General features: G+C 48.6%; 2 protein-coding genes across 2 annotated transcripts in view; both read left to right on the top strand.

The window, feature by feature from the left end:
- The window catches only part of LOC307071364 (caskin-1-like), a gene marked incomplete at both ends in the record, with an annotated part of 23,930 nt that extends 2,430 nt beyond the window's left edge, over positions 1 to 21,500 (top strand). The window contains 21 exons of the mRNA XM_079730350.1: positions 3,182 to 3,233; positions 4,542 to 4,639; positions 5,328 to 5,473; positions 5,621 to 5,716; positions 5,967 to 6,088; positions 7,449 to 7,557; positions 8,035 to 8,143; positions 8,421 to 8,515; positions 8,674 to 8,788; positions 9,585 to 9,932; positions 10,513 to 10,608; positions 11,699 to 11,895; positions 12,674 to 12,755; positions 13,780 to 13,850; positions 15,327 to 15,434; positions 16,026 to 16,127; positions 16,700 to 16,838; positions 17,195 to 18,027; positions 18,529 to 19,180; positions 20,257 to 20,971; positions 21,407 to 21,500. Coding sequence (XP_079586476.1) covers positions 3,182 to 3,233; positions 4,542 to 4,639; positions 5,328 to 5,473; positions 5,621 to 5,716; positions 5,967 to 6,088; positions 7,449 to 7,557; positions 8,035 to 8,143; positions 8,421 to 8,515; positions 8,674 to 8,788; positions 9,585 to 9,932; positions 10,513 to 10,608; positions 11,699 to 11,895; positions 12,674 to 12,755; positions 13,780 to 13,850; positions 15,327 to 15,434; positions 16,026 to 16,127; positions 16,700 to 16,838; positions 17,195 to 18,027; positions 18,529 to 19,180; positions 20,257 to 20,971; positions 21,407 to 21,500 — 4,379 coding nt within the window. The remainder of the gene's footprint in view (positions 1 to 3,181; positions 3,234 to 4,541; positions 4,640 to 5,327; positions 5,474 to 5,620; positions 5,717 to 5,966; positions 6,089 to 7,448; positions 7,558 to 8,034; positions 8,144 to 8,420; positions 8,516 to 8,673; positions 8,789 to 9,584; positions 9,933 to 10,512; positions 10,609 to 11,698; positions 11,896 to 12,673; positions 12,756 to 13,779; positions 13,851 to 15,326; positions 15,435 to 16,025; positions 16,128 to 16,699; positions 16,839 to 17,194; positions 18,028 to 18,528; positions 19,181 to 20,256; positions 20,972 to 21,406) is intronic.
- LOC307070832 (protein disulfide-isomerase) overlaps positions 1 to 22,652 on the top strand; it is a gene marked incomplete at its 5' end in the record, with an annotated part of 165,474 nt that overhangs the window by 116,799 nt on the left and 26,023 nt on the right. The window lies entirely within an intron of this gene.

Raw genomic sequence — 22,652 nt, 5'->3', positions numbered from 1 at the left:
CATGTTTTACCCAAACTAGTCCCGTTCTATAGTATCATGCAATACCCTGACTAGTCCAGTTCTATAGTACTACGCATTACCCTAACTAGTCCAGTCATAATGGTATCATGCAATACCCTGACTAGTCCAGTTCTATAGTACCACGCATTACCCTAACTAGTCCAGTCATCATGGTATCATGCAATACCCTGACTAATCCAGTTCTATAGTACCACGCATTACCCTAACTAGTCCAGTCATAATGGTATCATGCAATACCCTAACTAGTCCAGTTCTATGGTACCATGCATTGCCCTAACTAGTCAGGTCATAATCATTCATCACCCTAACTAGTCCAGTTCCATGGTATAACACATTATCGTTTCTCACTGCTTATCACGGCTGTTTGTGTGCCTACCTGTTAAAAGCTTTGTCTCTTGATATTGTGAAATGAAATTAAGGTAATTGAGGCGAACCACAGCTCCATACTTCAGTTCTCCTTTCTGTTCGAAATCTTGATTATTACAGACATGAAGAAAGGAAGGAACGGTGCCAATGTAAGCTGTTGACATCACAAGATATCACTTAAAAGCAAAGACTTAAGTTAAAGTTTAGTTTCCAAATACATTTCTGCTCTAAATCCCTTCTTTATGTTTTGAAGACATCTATAATTAAGAGCTATACGATTTGTATAGACTCAAAGGAGTCAGTAATGTCAAGCTACAGTCTGAGCGGATCTGCTTCTACCAATTGTATCAGTGAAAGATTACTCACTGTATGAAGGCACCTCTTTGAACTTTAAAGTAAACCTGATACAGTATATGTGCAATATAATGTTAATATAAATGAATTACTTTGCTGGGTGGATTGAGTGTGAGGGTTTGGGGAGTGTACATAGTAAGATTCTTGTAAAAAAGGATGGAGGTACGGGCTGGCCAGCTTGTAGAATGCTGGATTGGTAGAATGTGTGATTTTATTGACAACATTACTGAAATTACTATTGATTAGCATTGACTACAGAAATGTCCCAGTTATTTTAAGTTACAATCTAGTTGAAATGTTAGGCTACACAATGTCGACTTCAAAGCTACAAACCTGTGTATTTAGAAAAAAACAAAACGAGATTTGGTTTTCTGTCTCTGTTAACTAGTCATCGCCTACATTTATTGTGCGTTGTATACTAGTCAGATGGATACAATTGAATGGCTCTGTAAACAATACATTTAATATAAATCAAATACTACCGCAACTATTACAACCCTGTGTTTTACCTTGATACTGACTCGTATTCACAATATCAACTCTATCAATTTATTTTCCTAATTGTCAATAACAACGTATCTTTGTCCTCACAATACTTGTAATGGTTCCACGTCACCAAACCTAGACAGGACCTGAGGTAGCCTGATGACAAGGTCAATGCTAACAAACCACAGAATGCTTGCCAAAAAGCTGTTAGCTTGTTAGCAGTTAGCCTTTTTAACTGGCAATATATAATGAATTAAATCAGTGTTGGTTCACCAGCTGACTGGCTGGTGTACAATTTTCTTTTTATTTGAAAGGCTCCCCACTAGACAGTGACACAGATATTGGCGCTCATTGACTGCCCGCATGGGGGAAGGGCTGGGATTTAGTCCATAATAGGAAAAAATGCACACACACAGACACACACCCACTCAAACACACGAACACAGATAAATGCACAAATGCAAAGTGAGACACACACAAACTTTCACACAGACAAAAACACACACACACAGACATACACACACACACACACACACACACACACACACACACACACACACACACACACACACATACACACACACACACACACACACACATACACACACACACACACACAAAGAAACACAGACACAAACACAAAATCTGATAAACGCACACACACAAGGCGGCAGAAGCAGTAGAGATGATAGTTTTACAGAACAAGCGATCCATCAATCAACACAGTCTCTTTGGCAAATTACTAAGAAAATTAGAGTATGAGGCATCAGGATATAGGGACAGAAGCCAAGGACTGAGAGATAGAGAGAGTGGGAGAGAGATAGAGAGAGAGAGAGAGAGAGAGAGAGAGAGAGAGAGAGAGAGAGAGAGAGAGAGGAGTTTTTCAACAGATTACAGAGCAGCTACAGATTACATCCCTTGGATTAAAAGGGTTTGAGCAAAAAAAAGGAGAGAAAAACAGTCTGCTCTCACCCTGTGTGTGTGTGTGTGTGTGTGTGTGTGTGTGTGTGTGTGTGTATTGGTGTGTCAGTACATGCGTGTGTGTGTGTGTGTGTGTGTGTGTGTGTGTGTGTGTGTGTGTGTGTGTGTGTGTGTGTATGTGTGCATCCGATCCTGGTTACAATGCAGTGTGAGGTCGTTCCTCTTCTAGTACAGTTTGTTCACAGTAATGCAGCACTAAACGTATAAGTTATATAAATTATATAATAATAATATAAACGTATAATGCTCATGAAGGCTCCTGTATTTTACACACATGGTCTGTGTATGAAATGTAATTGTGAGATTAGATTTGAAGTTGGTGGTTGTAGTTACTGTCGGTTGTCCTGTGTTTAAGGACAGTGTAGCCATATAAGGAATTTGGAAAACCTAGGCCATTGTGTCAATACTACAGAATTAAAACTGTGATCAAAGGAATACATATATAATCAGTGAACATAAGGTAGGATACAGAGCGATGAAGAAAATTAATATATATTATGGAAGAAAGTCAAGTAATCGGTTATGCCCTTCCTCGTCCTTCATCTCGTTGTTGTAAATGTCATTTGTTATGCAAATACTGTCAAATGTGGTTGTACCCTGGGAAGAACGTCCGACTATGACCTTATTTATAGTCGGACGTTCAGCCATATTTGGTCCCAGCCCTAGTTAGATGAATTTGGGGCTTCCTTTTTAGTGACACGGCCAAGACAGAGCTAGGTCTAGCCAGCGTCACTACCCCTGCACGTGGTCTGATCTATGAGGAACTGTTTGGAGTGTAGGTCAAAGTAGACATCTGTTGAATCCATGCAAGTAGTCTGGGATCTGTAAACGACACACTGAAGAAATCAGCCCTCGGGATGAAGATCACTATGATATGACGAAGATAAGCTGAAGTACATGCTGGAATGTGGAATTACAGCAAGATTAAACTCCCGTCCCTGAAAGACCTCACCTCATTCTATTCTAATTTCAGAGCTGTTGGGAGCACCCAAGCGGGTGAATGTGAACATCCAGGACCCGGATGGGTAAGAAACGTCTACATTACCACCATTCTTCACCCTCCTCATCTTCTCCTCATACTCCTTCTCCTTCTGTGCCCGCTCTCTGTCATGATATAAATCCTCAGTCTCAATGCTAACACCTCCCCTCCTCCTCCTGCTCTCTATCTCGCTGTTCGAAGGAAAGAGGATAGTGCTGTTTCAATCTCTGCTACAAAAATATAATTAGTTCACACACGTATATATATATATATATATATATATATATATATATATATATATGAGTCGAATGTTAAACTGTCGTTAGAGTAGTGGTTACCAAGAGGTGTCATTTGTACCAAATATCCTCCACTACCAAAACATATTAAGGAACATTTATTCAAGATTTTAAATTTCTCAACATATTAATCATACTGCTACCCTCATGTTGGTGACCTGAATCCATTGATTAACATTCTCTTCGAGTGACGCCTCTGTCCAGATGCCCTGCTAAGACGGCCGTTCGCAGCACAATCACACTGTGTTCATTAGTAGAACATTGAGTCCCCGCTTTTTTCTCCACACTTGCCCCGGCCCTGAGTGTAAGCCCACAGCTATGTATGCTAGCCTGAGCAGACTGTTCAGGCCAAATGGCTGTGGAGGATTTTCACTGTGCACACGCTCGATTTTCCTTTCCAATTCACTGGCATCCATTGGACGATTTAGTCCTGTGTTATGTTGATGGGAATCTGATAATTGGACGGAAGTTCTTGTCTAATAACTGATGATTGGCTGATTTCACTCAAGGGGGCAGCCCTGATATTCCTAAGGGAGCCATTAAGCACACACACCAAGATGTGAGGAGTGTGCGCACCGCTCCGGGGTAGAGAGAGATTGCTTATTAATGGAAGTAGGTCATGTGCTCCTCTCTCTCTCGTTCTCTCCCTCCCTCCCTTCAGAGTACTATGGGGCGGAGCTGCTCTACAAACAAAGATTATGCACTGATATATTTATGTATTTATAAACTGTGTGTCTGCGTGTGTGTGTGTGTGTGTGTGTGTGTATGTGTGTGTATGTGTGTGTGTGTGTGTGTGCATGCGTGTCTGCGTGTCTGCGTGCATGTGTGAATGCATGTGTGTGTGTGTGTGTATGTGTGTGTGTGCGTGCGTGTCTGCATGCATGTGTGCATGCATGTGTGTGTGTGTGTGCGTGGCACGTGCATGTGTGCATGCACGTGTCTGTGTGTATGTGTATGCGTGCGTGTGTATGTGTGTGCGTGCGTTTGCATGTGTGGGTGTGTGTGCGCGCGCGTGTGTATGTGTGTGTGTGTGTGTGTGTGTGTGTGTGTGTGTGAAGGCTGTCTCCTCTACACCATGCTGCTCTCAGTGGAAACAAGGAGCTGATCTCCCTGCTGTTGGAGGCTCAGGCAGCAGTGGATATGAAGGATAACAAAGGTACACAAGAAAGCACATCAAACGTAAACACAGAACTGAAGTTCGATCAACACAATCTTCTGTCACAGTGGTATAACCCACATTTCCTGTACTCCCGTCATCATCATTACGGGCCACTTCCCGTCCAAAATATAAACAGGGAGGAAATATTAGTAAAATGCTTTTACTATAAATATGTCATCCTCATCTTCGCTTCACCCAGCCTGTTGACCGGCTTTTTTTCACGACTTTCCCATCTGGGAAGTTTAGTAGCATCTTTCCCCGTCTCATTTCATAAGGTGTTTGCCCAAACTGTAATTCCAAGTTGAACGGTTTAAACGGTTCCATTAATCTCAGCAAACAGCTGAGATGTTTGCCTTCTGTACTTTCACGGAATGAAAATGGATGTGTAATTTAAACAATGAAAGCAACTGTAAGCGTACACATTGCTGCATTAATAATGAATAACTCCTTTTAATGAATAACTTATGCGTATCGCAGCATGCTATATCTAACCGATGAAGTCATTAGAAATATTGTAGAAGAATGGGTGCATTGAGGAGGTTTTACTCATATACTCATTTTATGAATGAGTATTAAACAATTTCAATATGAGCATTCAAAGTTTAAGTTGCATACCCACTTTGCCCTTAAAGAATAGTACATTGTGCGATGACTGATGCGTGTTTGTGTGTTTGTGTGTGTTCAGGGATGCGTCCTCTACATTATGCTGCCTGGCAGGGAAAGACTGAACCAATGAAAATGCTGCTGAAGTCAGGTTCATCTGTCAACGGCCAATCAGACGAAGGGCAGATTCCTCTGCACCTATCGGCTCAGCACGGGCACTATGATGGGGTAATGTCATGTATTTAATGTCAAGTGATTATTATGTTTATTCCGAATGAAAATGTAGTAATACAACTATTGTATCTGTGTGTGTGTGTGTGTGTGTGTGTGTGTGTGTGTGTGTGTGTGTGTGTGTGTGTGTGTGTGTGTGTGCAGTCAGAGATGTTGCTTCAACACCAGTCAAATCCGTGTATCTCAGATTCAGCTGGAAAAACGCCCCTAGACCTTGCCTGTGAATTTGGACGAGTTGGGGTGAGTTCACACCAAGTAATATACACCCACATAAACACACACACAACATGAACACATGTGTGGCCACACACACACACACACAAACACACAAACAACAAGAACACATGTGTAAATACAGACACACACACACATACTCACACACAACACAAACTGTGAAAAAAACACACCGACACATACATACACGCACAAACACACACGCACACACACAACTTACATTGATGTGTTTGCGCGTGTGTGTGTGTGTGTCCAGGTCGTGCAGCTCCTGCTCAGCAGTAACATGTGTGCTGCCATGCTGGAGCCAAAACCATCCGACCCCAACGGAGTGTCACCACTCCACCTGGCCGCCAAGAACGGACACATCGACGTCATACGGTCAGGCAGCCTGTCTGTCTGACTCACTGTCTGTCTGTCTGACTCCCTGTCTGACTCACTGTCTGTCTGTCTGACTCCCTGTCTGTCTCACTGTCTGTCCGTCTGACTCCCTGTCTGACTCACTGTCTGTCTGTCTGACTAACTGTCTGTCTGTCTTACCACCTGTCTTTCTGACTCCCTGTCTGGCTAACAGTCTGTCTGTCTTACCACCTTTCTGTCTGACTCCCTGTCTGACTAACTGTCTGGCTGTCTTACCACCTGTCCGTCTGACTCCCTGTCTGACTAACTGTCTGTGTGTCTTACTACCTGTCTGACTAACTGTCTTGCTGTCCTAATACCTGTCTTTCTGTCTGTCTGTTTGAGGACCTTACTCTTTTACTACTTGTCTTTCTGACTACCTGTCTGACTTACTGTCCGTCTTGTCTGACTACCTGTCTTTCTCTCTGTCTGTGGACCTGTCTCTCTTACTACATGTCTGTCTGACTACCTGTCTGACTAAGTGTCTGAGGACCGGTCACTCTTACTACATGTCTGTCTGACTACCTGTCTTACTAACTGTCTGTCTGTCTGTTTGTCTGTCTTACTACCTGTCTGTCTGACTTACTACCTGTCTCACTACCTGTCTTCCTGTCTGTCTGTCTTACTCGCTGTCAGTTGATCCTACTCCCTGTCTGTTTTACTACCCATGCTACCAGTCAGTGTGTGACTCCCTTTTATCTAACTGTCGCTCTGCCTTACCCCCAGTCTGTCTGTCTTACAATTACTCTCTCTAAGTATCTGTCTGTCTCTGCCCAACGAGTGGTTAAAGGTGTGTGACTGTCTTCTAACCAGCCTGCCCATCTGTCTGACTCTTGCTGCTACTTTGGCCGACTCTTTGACTCAGTGTGTTTAATACGATATAGACACCCATCGTGGCTTAGGGTCCGATATATATATATATACTTTAGCCTTCACTCTAGGTCAGATATTGTAATCTTAGCATGTGTTTTAATCTTAAATAGATTTAAGCTCCCCTAGTGGCATCAATCCCATTTAAATTTGTGGGTGTGTGTGTGTGTGTGTGCTTGCATGTGTGCCTGCTTGCGTGCGTGCATGTGTGTGTGTGTGCTTGTGCGTGTGCGTGCCTGCCTGCATGTGTGTGAGCATGCATGTGTGTGTGTGTGTGTGTGTGTGTGTGTGTGTGTGTGTGTGTGTGTGTGAGTGCGTGCATGCATGCGTGCGTGTGTGTGTGTGTGTGTTTGCGTGCCTGCCTGCCTGCATGTGTGTGAGCATGCATGCGTGTGTGTGTGTGTGTGTGTGTGTGTGTGTGTGTGTGTGTGTGTGTGTGTGTGTGTGTGTGTGTGTGTGTGTGTGTGTGCAGGCTGCTGATCCAAGCTGGTATAGATATCAACAGGCAATCCGAGTCTGGCACAGCACTGCACCAGGCTGCCCTCTGTGGGAAGACAGAGGTAGTACGCCTGCTGCTGGACGTAAGTGTCGACCAATCTGTCCTATATATGGTCAACATCTGTCCTACATCTACCTATCTATTCATCCATCTATTGATTATTCTGTCTGCCTGTCTGTGTATCCACCCACTCGTCTGCATCCACAAGTGTGTTGTGTGTTGAAGTGGGTGTGTTTTATGGGTTGAGGTGGATGTGAACTCTCGCCGTGTGTGTGTGTGTGTGTGTGTGTGTTTGTGTGTGTGTGTGTGTGTGTGTGTGTGTGTGTGTGCGTGTGCCTGTCTGTCTGTCTGTCTGTCTGTCTGTCTATCTGTGTGTGTGTCTGTCTATCTGTGTGTGTGTCTGTGTGTCTGTGTGTCTGTTTCTGTGTGTTTGTGTGTGTGTGTCTGTGTGCGTGTGTGTATGTGTGTGTGTGTGTGTGTGTGTGTGTGTGTGTGTGTGGGTGTGCGTGTGTGTGTGTGTGTGTGTGCTCTGTATTGAGGTGTGTGTCCTGCCTTGCAGAGTGGCATCAGTGCGGGTGTGAGGAACACACTGTGTCAGACGGCCCTAGACATCGTCAACCAGTTCACCACCACACAGGCCAGCCGCGAGATCAAGCAACTGCTGAGGGGTGAGCCCCGAAGACACACACACACACACACACAAACACACACACACACACACACAGGGCTGAGACATGTGCCCCTATAAAAGTCTCTCAAGGGGATTGGTTTATAAGTTCAACCTCATCCGATTCCCTCGCTATGTGTATGTTGCTATTGTTATTTATCCCCTGCTTGCTGTGTGTGTGTGTGCGTGTGTGTGTGTATGTGTGTGTGTGTGTGTGTGTGTGTGTGTGTGTGTGTGTGTGTGTGTGCGCTGTTTTTGTTTACCTGCGGCTCCGGCAGATGCTTCTGCAGCCATGCAGGTGCGGGCGCTAAAGGATTACTGCAACAACTATGACCTCACCAGCCTCAACGTCAAAGCCGGGGACATCATCACGGTGAATAAACATAATGATATCATAGTATGCTAACATAGACACCCTGTCCTGGGCCTAGTGCTTATCATTAAAGAGATTTATTCTACGTTGAAGAGAATCTATCCCCCAAAAAATGTTCCATGTAAGGGTTGGTTTAGCCTTCTGTCGCATTTGTGCAGGTTTTGGAACAGCACTCTGATGGCCGATGGAAGGGCTGTATCCATGACAACCGGACAGGAAATGACAGAGTGGGTTACTTCCCCTCCAACATGGTGGAGATCATCAAGCGGGCAGGTGACTGCCCACATCATGTGTCTGCAGCTGTGTGTGTGTGTGTGTGGGGGGGGTGTGTGTGTGTGTGTGTGTGTGTGTGTGTGTACGTGTCTGAGAATGTGTGTCTGTGTGTATATCTGTATGTGTCTATGAGAGAGTGTTGTGTGTGTCTATGTATGTTTATGTGTTTGTGGTTGTGTTTGTGTGTGTGTGTGTGTGTGTGTGTGTGTGTGTGTGTGTGTGTGTGTTTTTGTGTGTGTGTGTGTGTGTGTGTGGCCTGCGTAAATGCGTGTGTTTGTGTGTGCGCGTGGTCAGCAGTGTTTTTCTGTAGCTTCAGCCAGTCATTAGATGGGATGGCTGGCGTCATCAGTCTCTCTAGGAAGCCCATTTGTCTTCCCCCCCAAGCCCCATCTTCAAACACAGCTTCCCTGAGGGACTGTCAATACTGTCTCCCATTCTCTCTCTTGCCCACTCGTTCTGGCCTCGTACGCCCTGCCCCAGCGGCCCTAAACAACGCTGATGCACCCTGTCCTCAATCACCTCATCTGCATGTTCCACACTGTACCGCTTGTGCTCATTTTTCACCCTTGCTTTACGGATACAGTAAGAGTTGTACAGAGGGTTGATATCTTTATATATAGTATTATATATTCCCCGTGGATATATGGACGCGACCACTCTCATCATTTGGGTTCAGATTTCTCGACTCATTCTCTTTTCCTCCTTTGTTGATGTACTATTTGTCTTGTTTTGAGTTGACTGCTGATGAGTTACTGTGTTGTGTTTTGCACCTCCCTCCCCCCGGCATCCCGGCCAGGCCACGCCCCCTCCCAGCACTGCCACACCCTCCTGCTCCGCAGGCCCAACCCCTTTCCCCTCGCCTCCGTCAACGGACAGTCACACCCCCCCTCCCAGCTCCTCCCCCTGCACCTCCCCCTCCCCCCTCCCCCCCGCCCTGGCGCTCAGTCCCTGCCCCTCTTCTCCTCCTTTGGGTATGTTCCGCTTCCGCTCTCGCCTCCTTCTCTCTCCACCTCTCCACCACCTCCTCCTCCTCCTCCTCCTCCTCCTCCTCCACCTCCTCCACCACCTCCTCCTCCTCCTCCTCCTCCTCCTCCTCTCTCCACTCCTCCTCTGTACACCTCTCAGGAGCAGCAGAGTCAGACAGGTACATAACTAGTAGTGGTCACTCTTAGCCTCAACTTTGTAAGTTTCTTTTTTTATCGTCTTCTTTGATAACGCGAGGATTGATAGCGACAGACTTTGGGAGGTAGACAAGGTGGGGAAGACAGTAGGTTGTGTGTTAAGGTTTGTGAACCCGTGCACCTGGAGGTGTGTGGATGGGTGTGAAGAATCTGAGTTTTGCCGTATACTGCCCGTGCACTTGCATGAACACATCAGTGGAAACTGCTTTTAATCAAAATAGCATACAAGCAAGTTAAATCTGGTGAATATTTTTCATGCATATTTGATGTACCATTTCATAGCTGTTTCGGACTTGGTAACAATCTCGAAAGTTAAATGACTATCTGTCTGTGTGATTATGTGTGTGTGTGCGTGTGTGCGTGCACGTGCGTACACGTGTGTGCGTTTGTGTGTTTGTGCGTGCCTGCGGTTGAATATGTGCGCTTCCATTTATGTGTGTGCTGTGGGTGTGTGTTTGTATGTGTGTGTGTGTGTGTGTGTGTCTGTGCGTGCTGTGTGTGCATGTTTGTGTGTGTTTGTGCGTGTGTGTGTGTGTTTATTAGGTTCGAGGACTGCAGAGCCTAGCCCGCAGGGTTCCCCCACCCTCCAGCAGGGCAGCACCAGCGAGGACATCTGGGTGCTGCGTAAGCCCCTCGCAGGTAACCTCTCAGGTGGAGGCTCGCTGTCCTATCCACGTACAGGAATGACTCTGTTATTGATTGCCTTGTTCCTAAAGCCCTTAAGGAGGGAGGTCAATTGATTCAGAGTGTAATTGCCGCATTGTAGAACTCGTAAAGTGCAGACGTTAATGATTTTCGGGGTAACTTCTCACATTACAGGTCGCAGGGATTTGGGGTATAATTGTACTAATTTAAGAAATGAACGGATAAAACCGGAAATGCGGAACGTGAACAAACAACGAGCAACAGCAAATAGCATAGAAACGATCCTGCAAGCGCAGAATCCCATTTGTTTTTCTTCTTCAGTATTTGAACTAATCCACAGTCAAGAGAATGTGTGTTAGAGCCATCGCCTGCGATGTATGCAACGGTCAGATTCTGGGCTTTGGGGGAGGGGTCAACACACGATTGACTTCCCTTCACACCAGGGCTAGGCCATTGGAACACATCCAGTTGGGCAGGTCCACACACGTACGGCTAAGTCGTCGACACAGCTTGCGACCTGGCGTTGTGTCTTTTCATCCCTATCCAAGAAGCAGAAGCTTTTTCCGTAGCGCTATCTTGCCCACTCCTCCATTGTATTAGACAATCTATACAACTGTCTCGCCGTACACCATGAGCTGAACAGAGGGAAAGCCTGCTCAATGCGTCACATTATCTAGGTCTCCAATCATAACCACTGAGCTGGCTTTCATTACAGCGAACAAAACAAACGCCTGCCTCACAATGTTGTCCCCGGAGAGGAGCTGTAGCAGCGGCCCTAATCTAAATACCGGGGCGACAAAAGACTTAGATCCCTCGCATGCAATTGAACTCCACGGCTCCAATTCGGGCCCCTGGGGGTCTGATGGCGTTGTGTCTTTTTTAAAGAAAAATTAAGATTTATCTTTGCAATTTTATACTTTATTATAGAGTGAGACAGAGAGGAGGCTATGGGAGATAGAGGGGAGGACATGTCGCCAATGACCACAGACAGGATTCAAACCCGGGTCACTGCGCTCTACCCGGGGGCGCCCCCTGATGGCGGTGGTGTGTGTGTGTGTGTGTGTGTGTGTGTGTGTGTCGCTAGGCGGGGACCGCAGCGGCAGCGTGGGCAGCCTGGGCAGCGTGGGCAGCGTGCGATCCACCAGCAGCCTGCAGGGCAGCGGGAACACCCACGTGCTGACCACGCCCGCGCCCAGCCCGCAGACCGCCACGCCCCCGCCGGGGGTCAACCCCCACGGCCTCAACGTCCCCGGCCTGCACGCCCAGTCGGAAGGCGTCAAGGTGAGGGGGGGGGGGGGGTTACACTAGGAAAAGACAGAACCGTCTCCATCTTCTTCTTTAACCTTTACTTCCCCTTGAGGGACCGTGGAGGAAGATGTCTCAGAGCTAGTCAATAAAATGCTGTTTGAACGCCGAAAAACAATAACAACACATGAATAGAAAAATGGATTAAAAACTCTTCTCCTGAAGCTACGGCAATAGGTGATAAGAACATCAGTAAGTGCAGGAGCCGTATGTTCATATAGGGCTGTGAGGGCTGCTAACACTGCATGCTATCCCATTGCGATCAGTGCAGGATGATAATAATAATAATAATAATAATAATAATAATAATAATAATAATAATAATAATAAGGAATTCTGTCCTTTTCTGAAAGCAACAGCAATTCATCGCTGATAGCAGCACTGACAACATTGTGGTTAATACTAGAGTGTTGGAATATAGTACTGGAATATAGTAGCCTCTCTCCTGCGATATAAAAACGAGGAGCGTTCACATGATAGCTTGTTGGGTTCGTCTGTTTTCATTACCCTTCACTTCCAGCCTACAGTACAACCCAGCAGTTTATGTGAAATGACAGGGTCACATAACACTGAGACTGAGGAGACCAAACGACATGAACACACAAAGAAGAATCTTCATCAAACTCTCAAGGGTTTCTTTTGCAGGAATAATGTGTGTAATAAAAGTGTATGTGTTGTACGTGTGTGTGTGTGTGTGTGCGTGTGTGTGTGTGTGTGTGTGTGTGTGTGTGTGTGTGTGTGCGTCCGTGTTTAGCTCCTGGCTACTGTGTTGGCTCAGTCAGTGAAGGCTAAAGAACACCTCATGGAGCAATCCCAATCTGTGGAGCAGTCAGCAGGTACAAGCATAAATACAATAACGCCTCATTTCATAAACCTAACTGCTTTTTTCCCTGTAATCTGGGGTCCAGGGACCTTACTTTGTTATAGCGGAACTTCTGAGGGCTGATGGCACAGAGCCTGGTCCCGGCCTGATAGACGTTTTGCTTGTTTTTGTTGAGGAGATATTACTGAAGAAATCTTTTTTGTTCGAATGGATGAAGTTTGGGATTGATAAGTGTATTTCTACAGTGTCCTGTCTATACGGTGTTCAATTGAAACTTTAACATACACTTTTTTCTTCTACAGTTGACTATTAATAGTGTTAGCCTACGGGCTCACAGATCCCTGTGTCCAACCACGTGATTGGTCAAAACTAACACGGAGCGAAAGAAAGCAAAACTCCCCGCTCCCCCCATTTTGAATCTTAAGTCTGACTTGGAACACTATTCTCCCTGTGTAGCTGCTAATTAGGCACTAATCATTAGCACAGTATTTATCACAGCGCTGCTGCTGAAGTGCATCCATCCTCATTCAACCTCCCCTGGTTGAGGATCAATTAAACTGATCAAATGTTATTTGAATGCTAATTATGGGAATGGTTTCTGTTCATAATAGACGTTTAGCAATATACACTCACACTCGTTAAATGTTTGTAGCATAATTTACACTATCAATTTTAGTAATCTTTTACTGCAATTGAAACATTTATTGAGCAATAAAAACCTCTTATGGTCGATCTTTAATGGTGGTAGACAAGGTCAGGTACAGATTGCAACAAATGTGCAACCCCTTTTAATTGTACTGTACTTTTATTTAACTATAAAAGGGAATATTTTATATTTTCCTTTAAAAAACTGAACACGCTTTATTGAACGTCTGCTCTAACTGTTGCCCTCTTTCTCTCTTGCTCACACACACACACACACACACACACACACACACACACACACACACACACACACACACACACACACACACACACACACACACACACACACACACACACACACACAAACACTCTTCTCTCCCTCTCCCCCTCAGGTTCCACAGCCAGCTGCCAAGTGCATGAACAGCGATCGTTTGAGCGGAAAGCGGAGGAGGAGGATGGGAAAGTGAGTTTGGGATTCCCCTCCAAGCCCCTCCATGGCTCCCCTGTTTCCGTTCCCGTGACACAAGCTTTCTGGGGGTCTTTATGTTTGAGAGGGGGGGGGGGGGGGGGGGGGGTCCGTCGGTGTGTCCATGACATCCTCTCGCTCTCCTCAGAGGACTGGCATGTCATCACAGGCTCTCAAACAACTGTGTGTGTGTGTATGTGTGTGCGTGTGTGTGTGTGTGTGTGTGTGTGTGTGTGTGTGTGTTACCATAGAGGCCCCAGAGCAGAGCCACAGACAGGTGGAGGTATCGGTCGCTGTCTACCTACCTCCCTCCACATAGCACCCCCCGCCCTCCTCGTAGCATACCCCAGAGGCACCAGCGAGACCGCACCTCTCTGTGTGTGTCCCTGGATCACGGTGCTTACATGTGCCTTCTTGTGCACCATGCATATGGTTATGAGTGGTCATTCCCCGTGTGAGGCTACTCACTGCGTTGTAAGAGCACTCTCCCTGGGCTATAGCACGGCAAACAGAAGTGCTGGGCTGTTCTGATGACGTTTGTGTCATTGCTATCTAGGTGATCTCAGAACTGTATTTTGAACCGTCATCCTAAAGGTCACTTGGAGTTATTCAAATGCATGGCTGGTGTTTGTTTAGCCCTTTGGCTTATCTCTGGGCAAAAAAATGTTATGGACTTCTGCAAGAATTGCTGTCGAAAAGGAAGTTGCTGTTCACTGTGTGCTATGCTCCCATTGTTCGGAGACATCGTGTTTGATAGAAAAACTGGGCTCTACTGTTTCAATAGCTGTCTTCTAGAAGGAACCAGTTGTTGTTTGTTCTGTTTTGTGTTGTTGAAACCGGAACTAGTGTTCCATCCTTGCTGTGGTAGAACCAGGATGTATAGTTCCATGTCTGGTACAATCAGGTGGTGTTCAATGTTCAACGATGTAGAACCATGTTGTCTGCTGTAGAACCAGGTAGCAGTGTTCTATGTTCTGTGCTGTAAAACCAGGTAGTAGTGTTCTATGTTCCGTGCTCGTAGAACCAGGTACTAGTGTTCTATTTTGTCGGCTGTAGAACCAGGTAGTAGTGTTCTATGTTCTGTGCTGTAGAACCATTTATCTACCTGAGATCTGTGTTTTAGTAGCATGAAGTTCTGTTCTATTTCCTGTGGTGTAGAACCAGGTAGTAATGTCCTACGTACTGCACTCTAGAACCAGGTAGTAGTGTTCTATTTCCTGTGCTGAAGAACCAGGTAGTAACGTTTTACGTCCTGTGCTGTAGAACAAGGTAGTAGTGGTGTATTTCCTGTGCGTTAGAACCAGGTAGTAACGTTTTACGTCCTGTGCTCTAGAACCAGATGGTTCTGTTGTACTTCCTGTGCTGTAGAACCAGGTAGTAATGTTCTGCTTCCGTTGCGTTAGAACCAGGTCGTAATGTTCTACGTCCTGTGCTCTTGAACCAGATAGTAGTGTTCTGTGTTCTGTGTTGTAGAAGGAGGCGGTAGTGGCATGGCTGGGTGAGTTTCAGCTGCAGTTCTACACAACCCACTTCCTCACCGCCGGATACGATCTAGACACCGTTAGCCGCATGACCCCTGAGGTAAGGTCATGCCCACTGATACCTCCTGCCCCGCCCCCTGTCCCTTGTCTGTCAAGGCTCCGCCCAGCAAGCCCAGCTGTCCAATCAGCTTCGCCCCCTGACCTGGATGATGTCATCATGACCCTCCTGTCTCTTGTCCCCTGACCCCGGTGTGAGTCCTGTGCCTCAAGCAGCCATGTGTCCCCTTCTGTCATATCTTCATACACATCGCTACGCCCCAACATGGCCGTTTGTCTTCTACCACGTTGAAAATATGAATGCGTCTCCTTGTTTGTCTTGTTTTGATGTGTGAGTGTGTGTGTCAGTGTATTTTGCATATCTGTGCATGTGCATGTGCACTGCATGTGTGTGTGTGTGTGTGTGTGTGTGTGTGTGTGTTATTGTGTGTGTGTGTGTCTGTGTCTGTGCATAATTCCTTTGTGCGTCTGTGTAAACTTCCTTTGTGCAGGGGGGCACACACATAACTTGAACTTTACTCAAACATGAACAGCTCCTATGGACTATGCATTACAGAGTCAGTATTCAGCTGAAGGAAACCTACTCGGGTGTGGTGAGGGGACTTAATGTCCAGGACTGTGTGTTGTGTTGAAGGACTTGACAGCCATCGGGGTGATGAAACCTGGACATCGTAAGAAGCTGGGCTCAGAGATCAGCAAGCTTCCCTCCACAGGGTGGCTACCAGACCACAAGCCTGTGAGTCTCCTGGCTGTTCACACATTCACTTGTTCACTTTATTTATCAACCTCTTTATTTACCTGTTAGTGTAATCACATATTCATGTTCACTTTAAAGCTCAAGAGGTAGAGCGGGTTGACTGGAACCGGAAGGTTGCTAGTTTGATTGATTGTCAGTCGTCCCTGAGCAAGACTCCTGACTGCTATTGCTATTCTGCTATAACATATTCACGTATTGTCCTATTGGTCTATTCATCTATTTATTTCATTAACATTTAGCTTCTATTAACGGGCTGACCTTTTCAACTACATGTGTGTTTGTGTATTTGTGTTTGTGAGTGTGGGTGTGGGTGTGTGTTGGTATATGTGTCTGTGCGTGCATGTGCGTTCATGTGTAAGTTTGTTCATGTGCAGGTTTGTTTGTGTGTGTATATGTGTTTGTGTGTGTATGTGGGTGTGTGTGCATGCATGCGTGTGTGTGTCTATTGATGTAGAATCTTTGATTTGTCATTTATCTATTAACTTGCTGACCAATTCACCTATGGATGTGTGTGTGTCTGTGCGTGTGTGTGTGTGTGTGTGTGTGTGTAGGCAAACCTGGCAGAGTGGCTGTCTCATCTGGGCCTCAGTCAGTACTACCAGGTTCTGGTGCAGAACGGATATGAGAACATCGATTTTGTCTCTGACATCAGCCTTGAGGACCTGCAGGAGATCGGCATCAGCAAGCTGGGTGAGACACAGCCGCCTCCAGACCACTCTCCTGCCCCAGACACGGAGGGAAAGAGAGATGCAGAGGGGAGATTGAAAGTGTATGATGATGAAACAGGCACATTGCATATCCTACAATAAATGGGAGCTCCTTCTCTGAAGTGCAATGTGGGATTTGATGGTGAATTGTAATGTGCTTATTTAAATCTTTTGTAACTAAGTGTTGTTATTCCCGCCCACGTTCAAGTGCTTCCCTCCGGGGATGTTTCGTGTTTTTGCCAAACCGCTATGAATAGAATATCAGTCTTAAAGACAGAACAACAACAATACAAACAGCGTCTAAGGGCTGGTTCTCCTGATCTGCTCCCCGCCCCCCAGGGCACCAGAAGAAGCTGATGCTGGGGGTCAGGAGGCTGAAGGAGCTGCAGAGGGGGGAGCGGGGGTCCGACCCCGCCCTGACCCCTCCCTCCAGCCCGGGGGGTGGCAACGGCGCCGGCGCCCGGGAGCCCCGGGAGCCCGACCCCAGCCCCCTGGCCAAGACCCGACCCGGCCACGCCGTCTCCCACGCACACACGCCCAGCCCCACCCCGCCCCAGACCCCCACCCACGTGCGCGGCCAGCACGCCTCGCCCCGCGCCCGGCCCCGCCCTGCCCCCCACGCTGCCGCCGCTGCCGCAGGCCTGGACGGGGCGGGGGTCCCGATGCTGCGCCTGCCCAGCGCGGAGGAGGAGCGGCGGAGAACCCACAGCCTGATCGGCGGCGGCGGAGGCTCCTCCTCCTCGGCGGACTCCGACTCCGCCCCCAGGTACGCCACGGTGTGCCGCAGCAGCTCGGACCTCAGCGAGCCCGCCGCCAACGACATCAGCGTCAACCGCAGCCAGTCCTCCGTCACCCTGCGGCCGCGGCGGAAGGGCCGGCCCCCGACCCCGCCCAAGAGGTCCTGCTCCTCCATCACCGGGGGCGACGGGGAGGGGGACGGCCGGGGCCACCACGGGGACGGGCTCCTGGGACCCCCCAGCTACCGGGAGAGACGGGCCAGCGACTGTGGGAGCCTGGGGTCCGCCTTGAGGGCCCAGGGGTCCGGGGGCCTGGAGAGGTCCGAGGGCCCCTCCGGCAGTGTGCGCAGCCTGGCCGCCATGTTGGAGTCGTCCATCGGGGGCGGGGCCAAAACCCTGCCCCGGACCATGGGAGGCAGTAACAGCTACCTACAGGTGCCTCTACTTGTTGATGTTACGTGGAAACCAGCTCACTCCTTTAGCTTCTATAGCTCTGTCTTCATTTCAATCTTTATGACCATTTGGGGTAGTTATTTATCACTTATTCACTCTTTTCCTCTACTTTCGACTCTTGGGCTGCCTTAACTGAATATCCTCAGACTGGGATAAATAAAGTTAATCTTATGTACTCATATCTTTCCCCAAAGGGACAGTATTTCAGAATTAGCGTTTTCTGTTGTGGTTGATAGTGTGTTTACCTGTCTGTTGTTTACCTGTCCGTTGTTTACCTGTCCGTTGTTTACCTGTCCGTTGTTTACCTGTCCGTTGTTTACCTGTCCGTTGTCTACCTGTCCGTTGTTTACCTGGCCGTTGTTTACCTGTCTGTTGTTTACCTGTCCGTTGTTTACCTGTCTGTTGTCTACCTGTCCGTTGTTTACCTGTCCGTTGTTTACCTGTCCGTTGTTTACCTATCTGTTGTTTACCTGTGTTCCCCAGGCGAGCCCCCCTGTCCTCCGCCGCCAAACCAACGCCGGCGGCCTGGGCTCCGAGGAGGACGACCTCATCAGCCGGCGCCGGACCATCAGCGGGCCGATCGAGGGCGCGCCGGGCGACCCGGCCGACCCGTCGCCCCGGCGACCCAGCCAGCCCCGCCCGGAGCCCCGCCCCCGCTCCACCGTGGCCGCGCCCGGCTGCGCGGTCGGCGACGGCAACGCCACGCTCCGGAGGAGGCCGGCGCCGCAGAAGCCCAGGGACGCGGGCGGGGCCGACCCCGCGGTCGCCACGGTTACCGCGGGCGCCACCGACACCATCCGCCGGAGGCCGCGCACGTCCGACGCTCCCGGCGCCGACCAACCGGAGGCCGGCGCCCGGACGCCGAGCGGCCATCCCATTGGCCCTGAGCAGCCGCAGCAGAACGGGGTGGCGGCGGTGGTGCTGCGGCGCAAGCCGGCGACGGAACTCTGTGATAGGCCGGAGGGCGACGGGGAGAGCTGTGAGTGGATGGAGGCTCGGAAGTCTCTGAGGCCCCCCCTCTCGCCCAAGCCCACCGGCGGCACTCTGAGGAGGAGCCACGTGGAGCCCACCACGCCGACACGCAAGGTCCCGCTGCCAGGCCCCGACAGCTATGAGGACACGGCGCAGAGCCCTGGTGGGACGCAGGCTCACACACACACACACACACACACTCACACACACACACACACTCACTCACTCACACACTCACACTCACTCACACACACACGCACACTCACACACACTCACATACTCATACAGTAACACTCACTCACACACTCTCACACACTTACACACTCACATAATCACACACACTCACACACTAAAACTCAGACACACTCACACACTAACACTCACTCACAAACTCACACACACTCACATACTCACACAGTAACACTCACACATTAACACTCACTCACACATTCACACATTCACAAACTCACATACTCACACACTAAAAATCACACACACTCACATTCACACACTCACATACTAACACTCACACACACTCACACACACTCACACTCACACTCACACACACTCACACTCACACACTCACACACTCAGTCCACACTCAAACATACACTTTAATGCTATTTAATTATTAGCACGTATTAGCATGTTTTATCACTTGAGGGCAGGAGAAAGCACTTGCTTTCCTGTAGCAGACAAATATCCTGAACATGATCACCAGGAAGCTGGTTGGGTTGTGTTATGGGCGATCAGGAAGCTGATGGTGTTGTGCTATGGGCGATCAGGAAGCAGATTGTGTTGTGTTATGGGCGATCAAGAGGCTGATTGTGTTGTGTTATGGGCGGTCAGGAAGCAGATTGTTTTGTGTTATGGGCGATCAGGAAGCTGATTGTGTTGTGTTATGGGCGATCAGGAAGCAGATTGTGTTGTGTTATGGGCGATCAGGAAGAAGATTGTGTTGTGTTATGGCCGATCAGGAAGCTGATTGTGTTGTGTTATGGGCGATCAGGAAGCTGATTGTGTTGTGTTATGGGCAATCAGGAAGCTGATTGTGTTGTGTTATGGGCGATCAGGAAGCTGATTGTGTTGTGTTATGGGCGGTCAGGAAGCTGATTGTGTTGTGTTATGGGCGATCAGGAAGCTGATTGTGTTGTGTTATGGGCGATCAGGAAGCTGATTGTGTTGTGTTATGGGCGATCAGGAAGCTGATTGACTTGCTTTCTGTCCTCAACCCCCCAGAGACCAAGCGTGCCCCGCCCCCCGTCTCCCCGAAGCCCCGTGGTCCTCCAACGGCCCCCAAACCAGTCAAGACAGCGGCCGCCTCTGCAGCCATGAGCCCCAGCCCCCTAGCCAGCAGCCCCCTAGCCAGCAGCCCCCTAGCCCCCAGCAAACTAGCCCCTATCCCTCTAGTCCCAAGCATAGCCCCCAGCCCTCTGGCCACAAGCCCATCCTCCGCCCATAGGTCCGCCTTCCCCGTGGCGGGGTCCCCAACCCCGGCCCCGGACCCCCACTCCGTCCCGTCCCTCTCCCCGGGGCTCCCACTCACCAACACCTCCCCCGCCCAGAGCCCCTCCACCCCTTCCCCTCACCCCGTCAAACCGCCCCGCTCCTCCATCGCCGGCCTCTCCATCGACCTGGGGGGGAGGGAGGCCGAGGAGGAGAAGGAGAGGGAGGAGGAGGAGGAGGCGGCGAGGAGAAGCGCGGAAGAGGAGGAGAGGAGGAGGCGAAGGAGGAGGAGAGAGAAGGAGGAGAGGAAGAACATGGAGGAGCAAGAGAGGGAGAGGAGGAGGGCGGAGGAGGAGGTGGAGGTGGAGCAGTGGGTGGAAGCGATAAAGGAGGAGGCGGTGGAAGGGAGGAAGGAGGTGCATCACAGTGTCGAGGAGCACAGGGCTTCTCTGGCTGCGGCTCTGCAGGCGGTCGAACACAACGTCCAAACGGAGGAGCACGAAAACAAGTGAGTAAGCATACGGCACAGAGGTGAACCTCATCCATCAATGTCATTTCATTTACCTAGTGTCCAGGCTCCGGGTTTTGTACCTTCTGACCTTTTGTACATCCTCCCGATGATAATGTACCGGACAATAATACTGTGTCCCTTTTTTCCAAAGGCCAATGTAATGTTACCCGTTCTGTCCTTTCGTTTTTATCCGACATAATCAAGCAGAGCCAACCGACACATGATACATAAAGACTCCCTCCAGTTGAATTAAAAGCCCCTTAGGAAGATATTTAATGATGAATAACAGTAGTTTCACACCGATTTTCTTTCCAATAAACTAGAGAAAACGGCACAGCAGCATCTGCGCTGAAATGGCACTCGTTGTGCATCTGCTGCAAGGCTGCAGTGTTTACAATGCAACACACCGGTTGTCTTTGGTCCATTTCCCAGATCTCAACCTGGAAACCCCTCCGCCTCCATCTTGGATGACATCGGCAGCATGTTTGACGACCTGGCGGACCAACTGGACGCCATGCTGGATTGATCTGCTGGCCGATGCTTTACCCATAACCCTCCGGACCCAATTCTCCTTTCCGCGCGTACATGTGTATGTCCCGAAACATGGCTTGAAGCTAGCCATCTGTGAGTGTGTGTGTGTGTGTGTGTGTGTGTGTGTGTGTATATGTGTCTGCGTGTTTAGGAGTGTGTCTGTGTGTGTGTGTGTGTCTGTCTGTGTGTGTATTAAGGTGTGTGTGTTTAGGAGAGTGTGTTTAGGCGTGCATGCGTGTATGTGTGTGTTTGTTAGTGTATTAAGGTGTGTGTATTTAGGAGTTGTTTAGGAGTGTGTGTTTAGGAGTGTGTGTGTGTGTGTGTTTGTGTGTGTGTGTGTGTGTGTGTGTGTGTGTGGATTAAGATGCGTGTATTTAGGAGTGTGTGTTAGGGAGTGTGTGTGTGCATTAAGATGTGTGTATTTAGGAGTGTGTGTTAGGGAGTGTGTGTGTGTGTGTGTGTGTGTGCATTAAGATGCGTGTATTTAGGAGTGTGTGTTAGGGAGTGTGTGTGTGCGTGTGACAGTAGGCTCTTCCCATGCAGCCCTGTGCCCTGTGGAGGAGCTCTGCAGGGGCTGGCTGCTGCCACTCCGCGGAGCTCTCGCGGCGCGCTTCCATGACTCTGGAGGCTCCTCCCAGACAACCTCTGACCTCTGCAGCCCAGCGAATCACAGCCTAGCCCCAGAGGGCTCCGGGGAAGGTGGAGAGCACAATCATTTTCCAGCGTCCACGCTTCACATGAAGACTCCGGGCGAGACGGAGACCGCTTCCTCAGCCACGCTGAGCTAGGAGGTCACATTTCTTGCAACGACAGCAACAAACAAAAAAGAAAAAAAAAATTGAATAACTACAAGGAAAACAAGCACAAACTCGGGTGACGTGGCAGGAGAAAAAAAAGATTTGTACAATACAAAAAAAAAGCTAAAAGGTTTTCTTGCAAGCACAAAGCTAGAAGGCACCTTGGAGAAGAATCTCTGGTTCCATCAGAGGACGGACGTGAACAGAAACCTATAGTCATTTGTACGAGTGGGGGGATTGTAACTGGACTTCCTGATTTGTGTGTCGCTCCCTCATGTTGTTGTAGCCGTTGCTGTTGTTGTAACTGTTGACATTGTTATAATGAGTGTTTGTGTGTGTGTGTGTGTGTG

Source organism: Pollachius pollachius (genome assembly GCF_949987615.1).
Source record: "Pollachius pollachius genome assembly, chromosome: 2".
In the NCBI taxonomy this organism is placed as follows: Eukaryota; Metazoa; Chordata; class Actinopteri; order Gadiformes; family Gadidae; genus Pollachius; species Pollachius pollachius.
The sequence above is the reverse complement of the archived record's forward strand: the minus strand, read 5'-3'. Positions and strand labels throughout refer to the sequence as shown.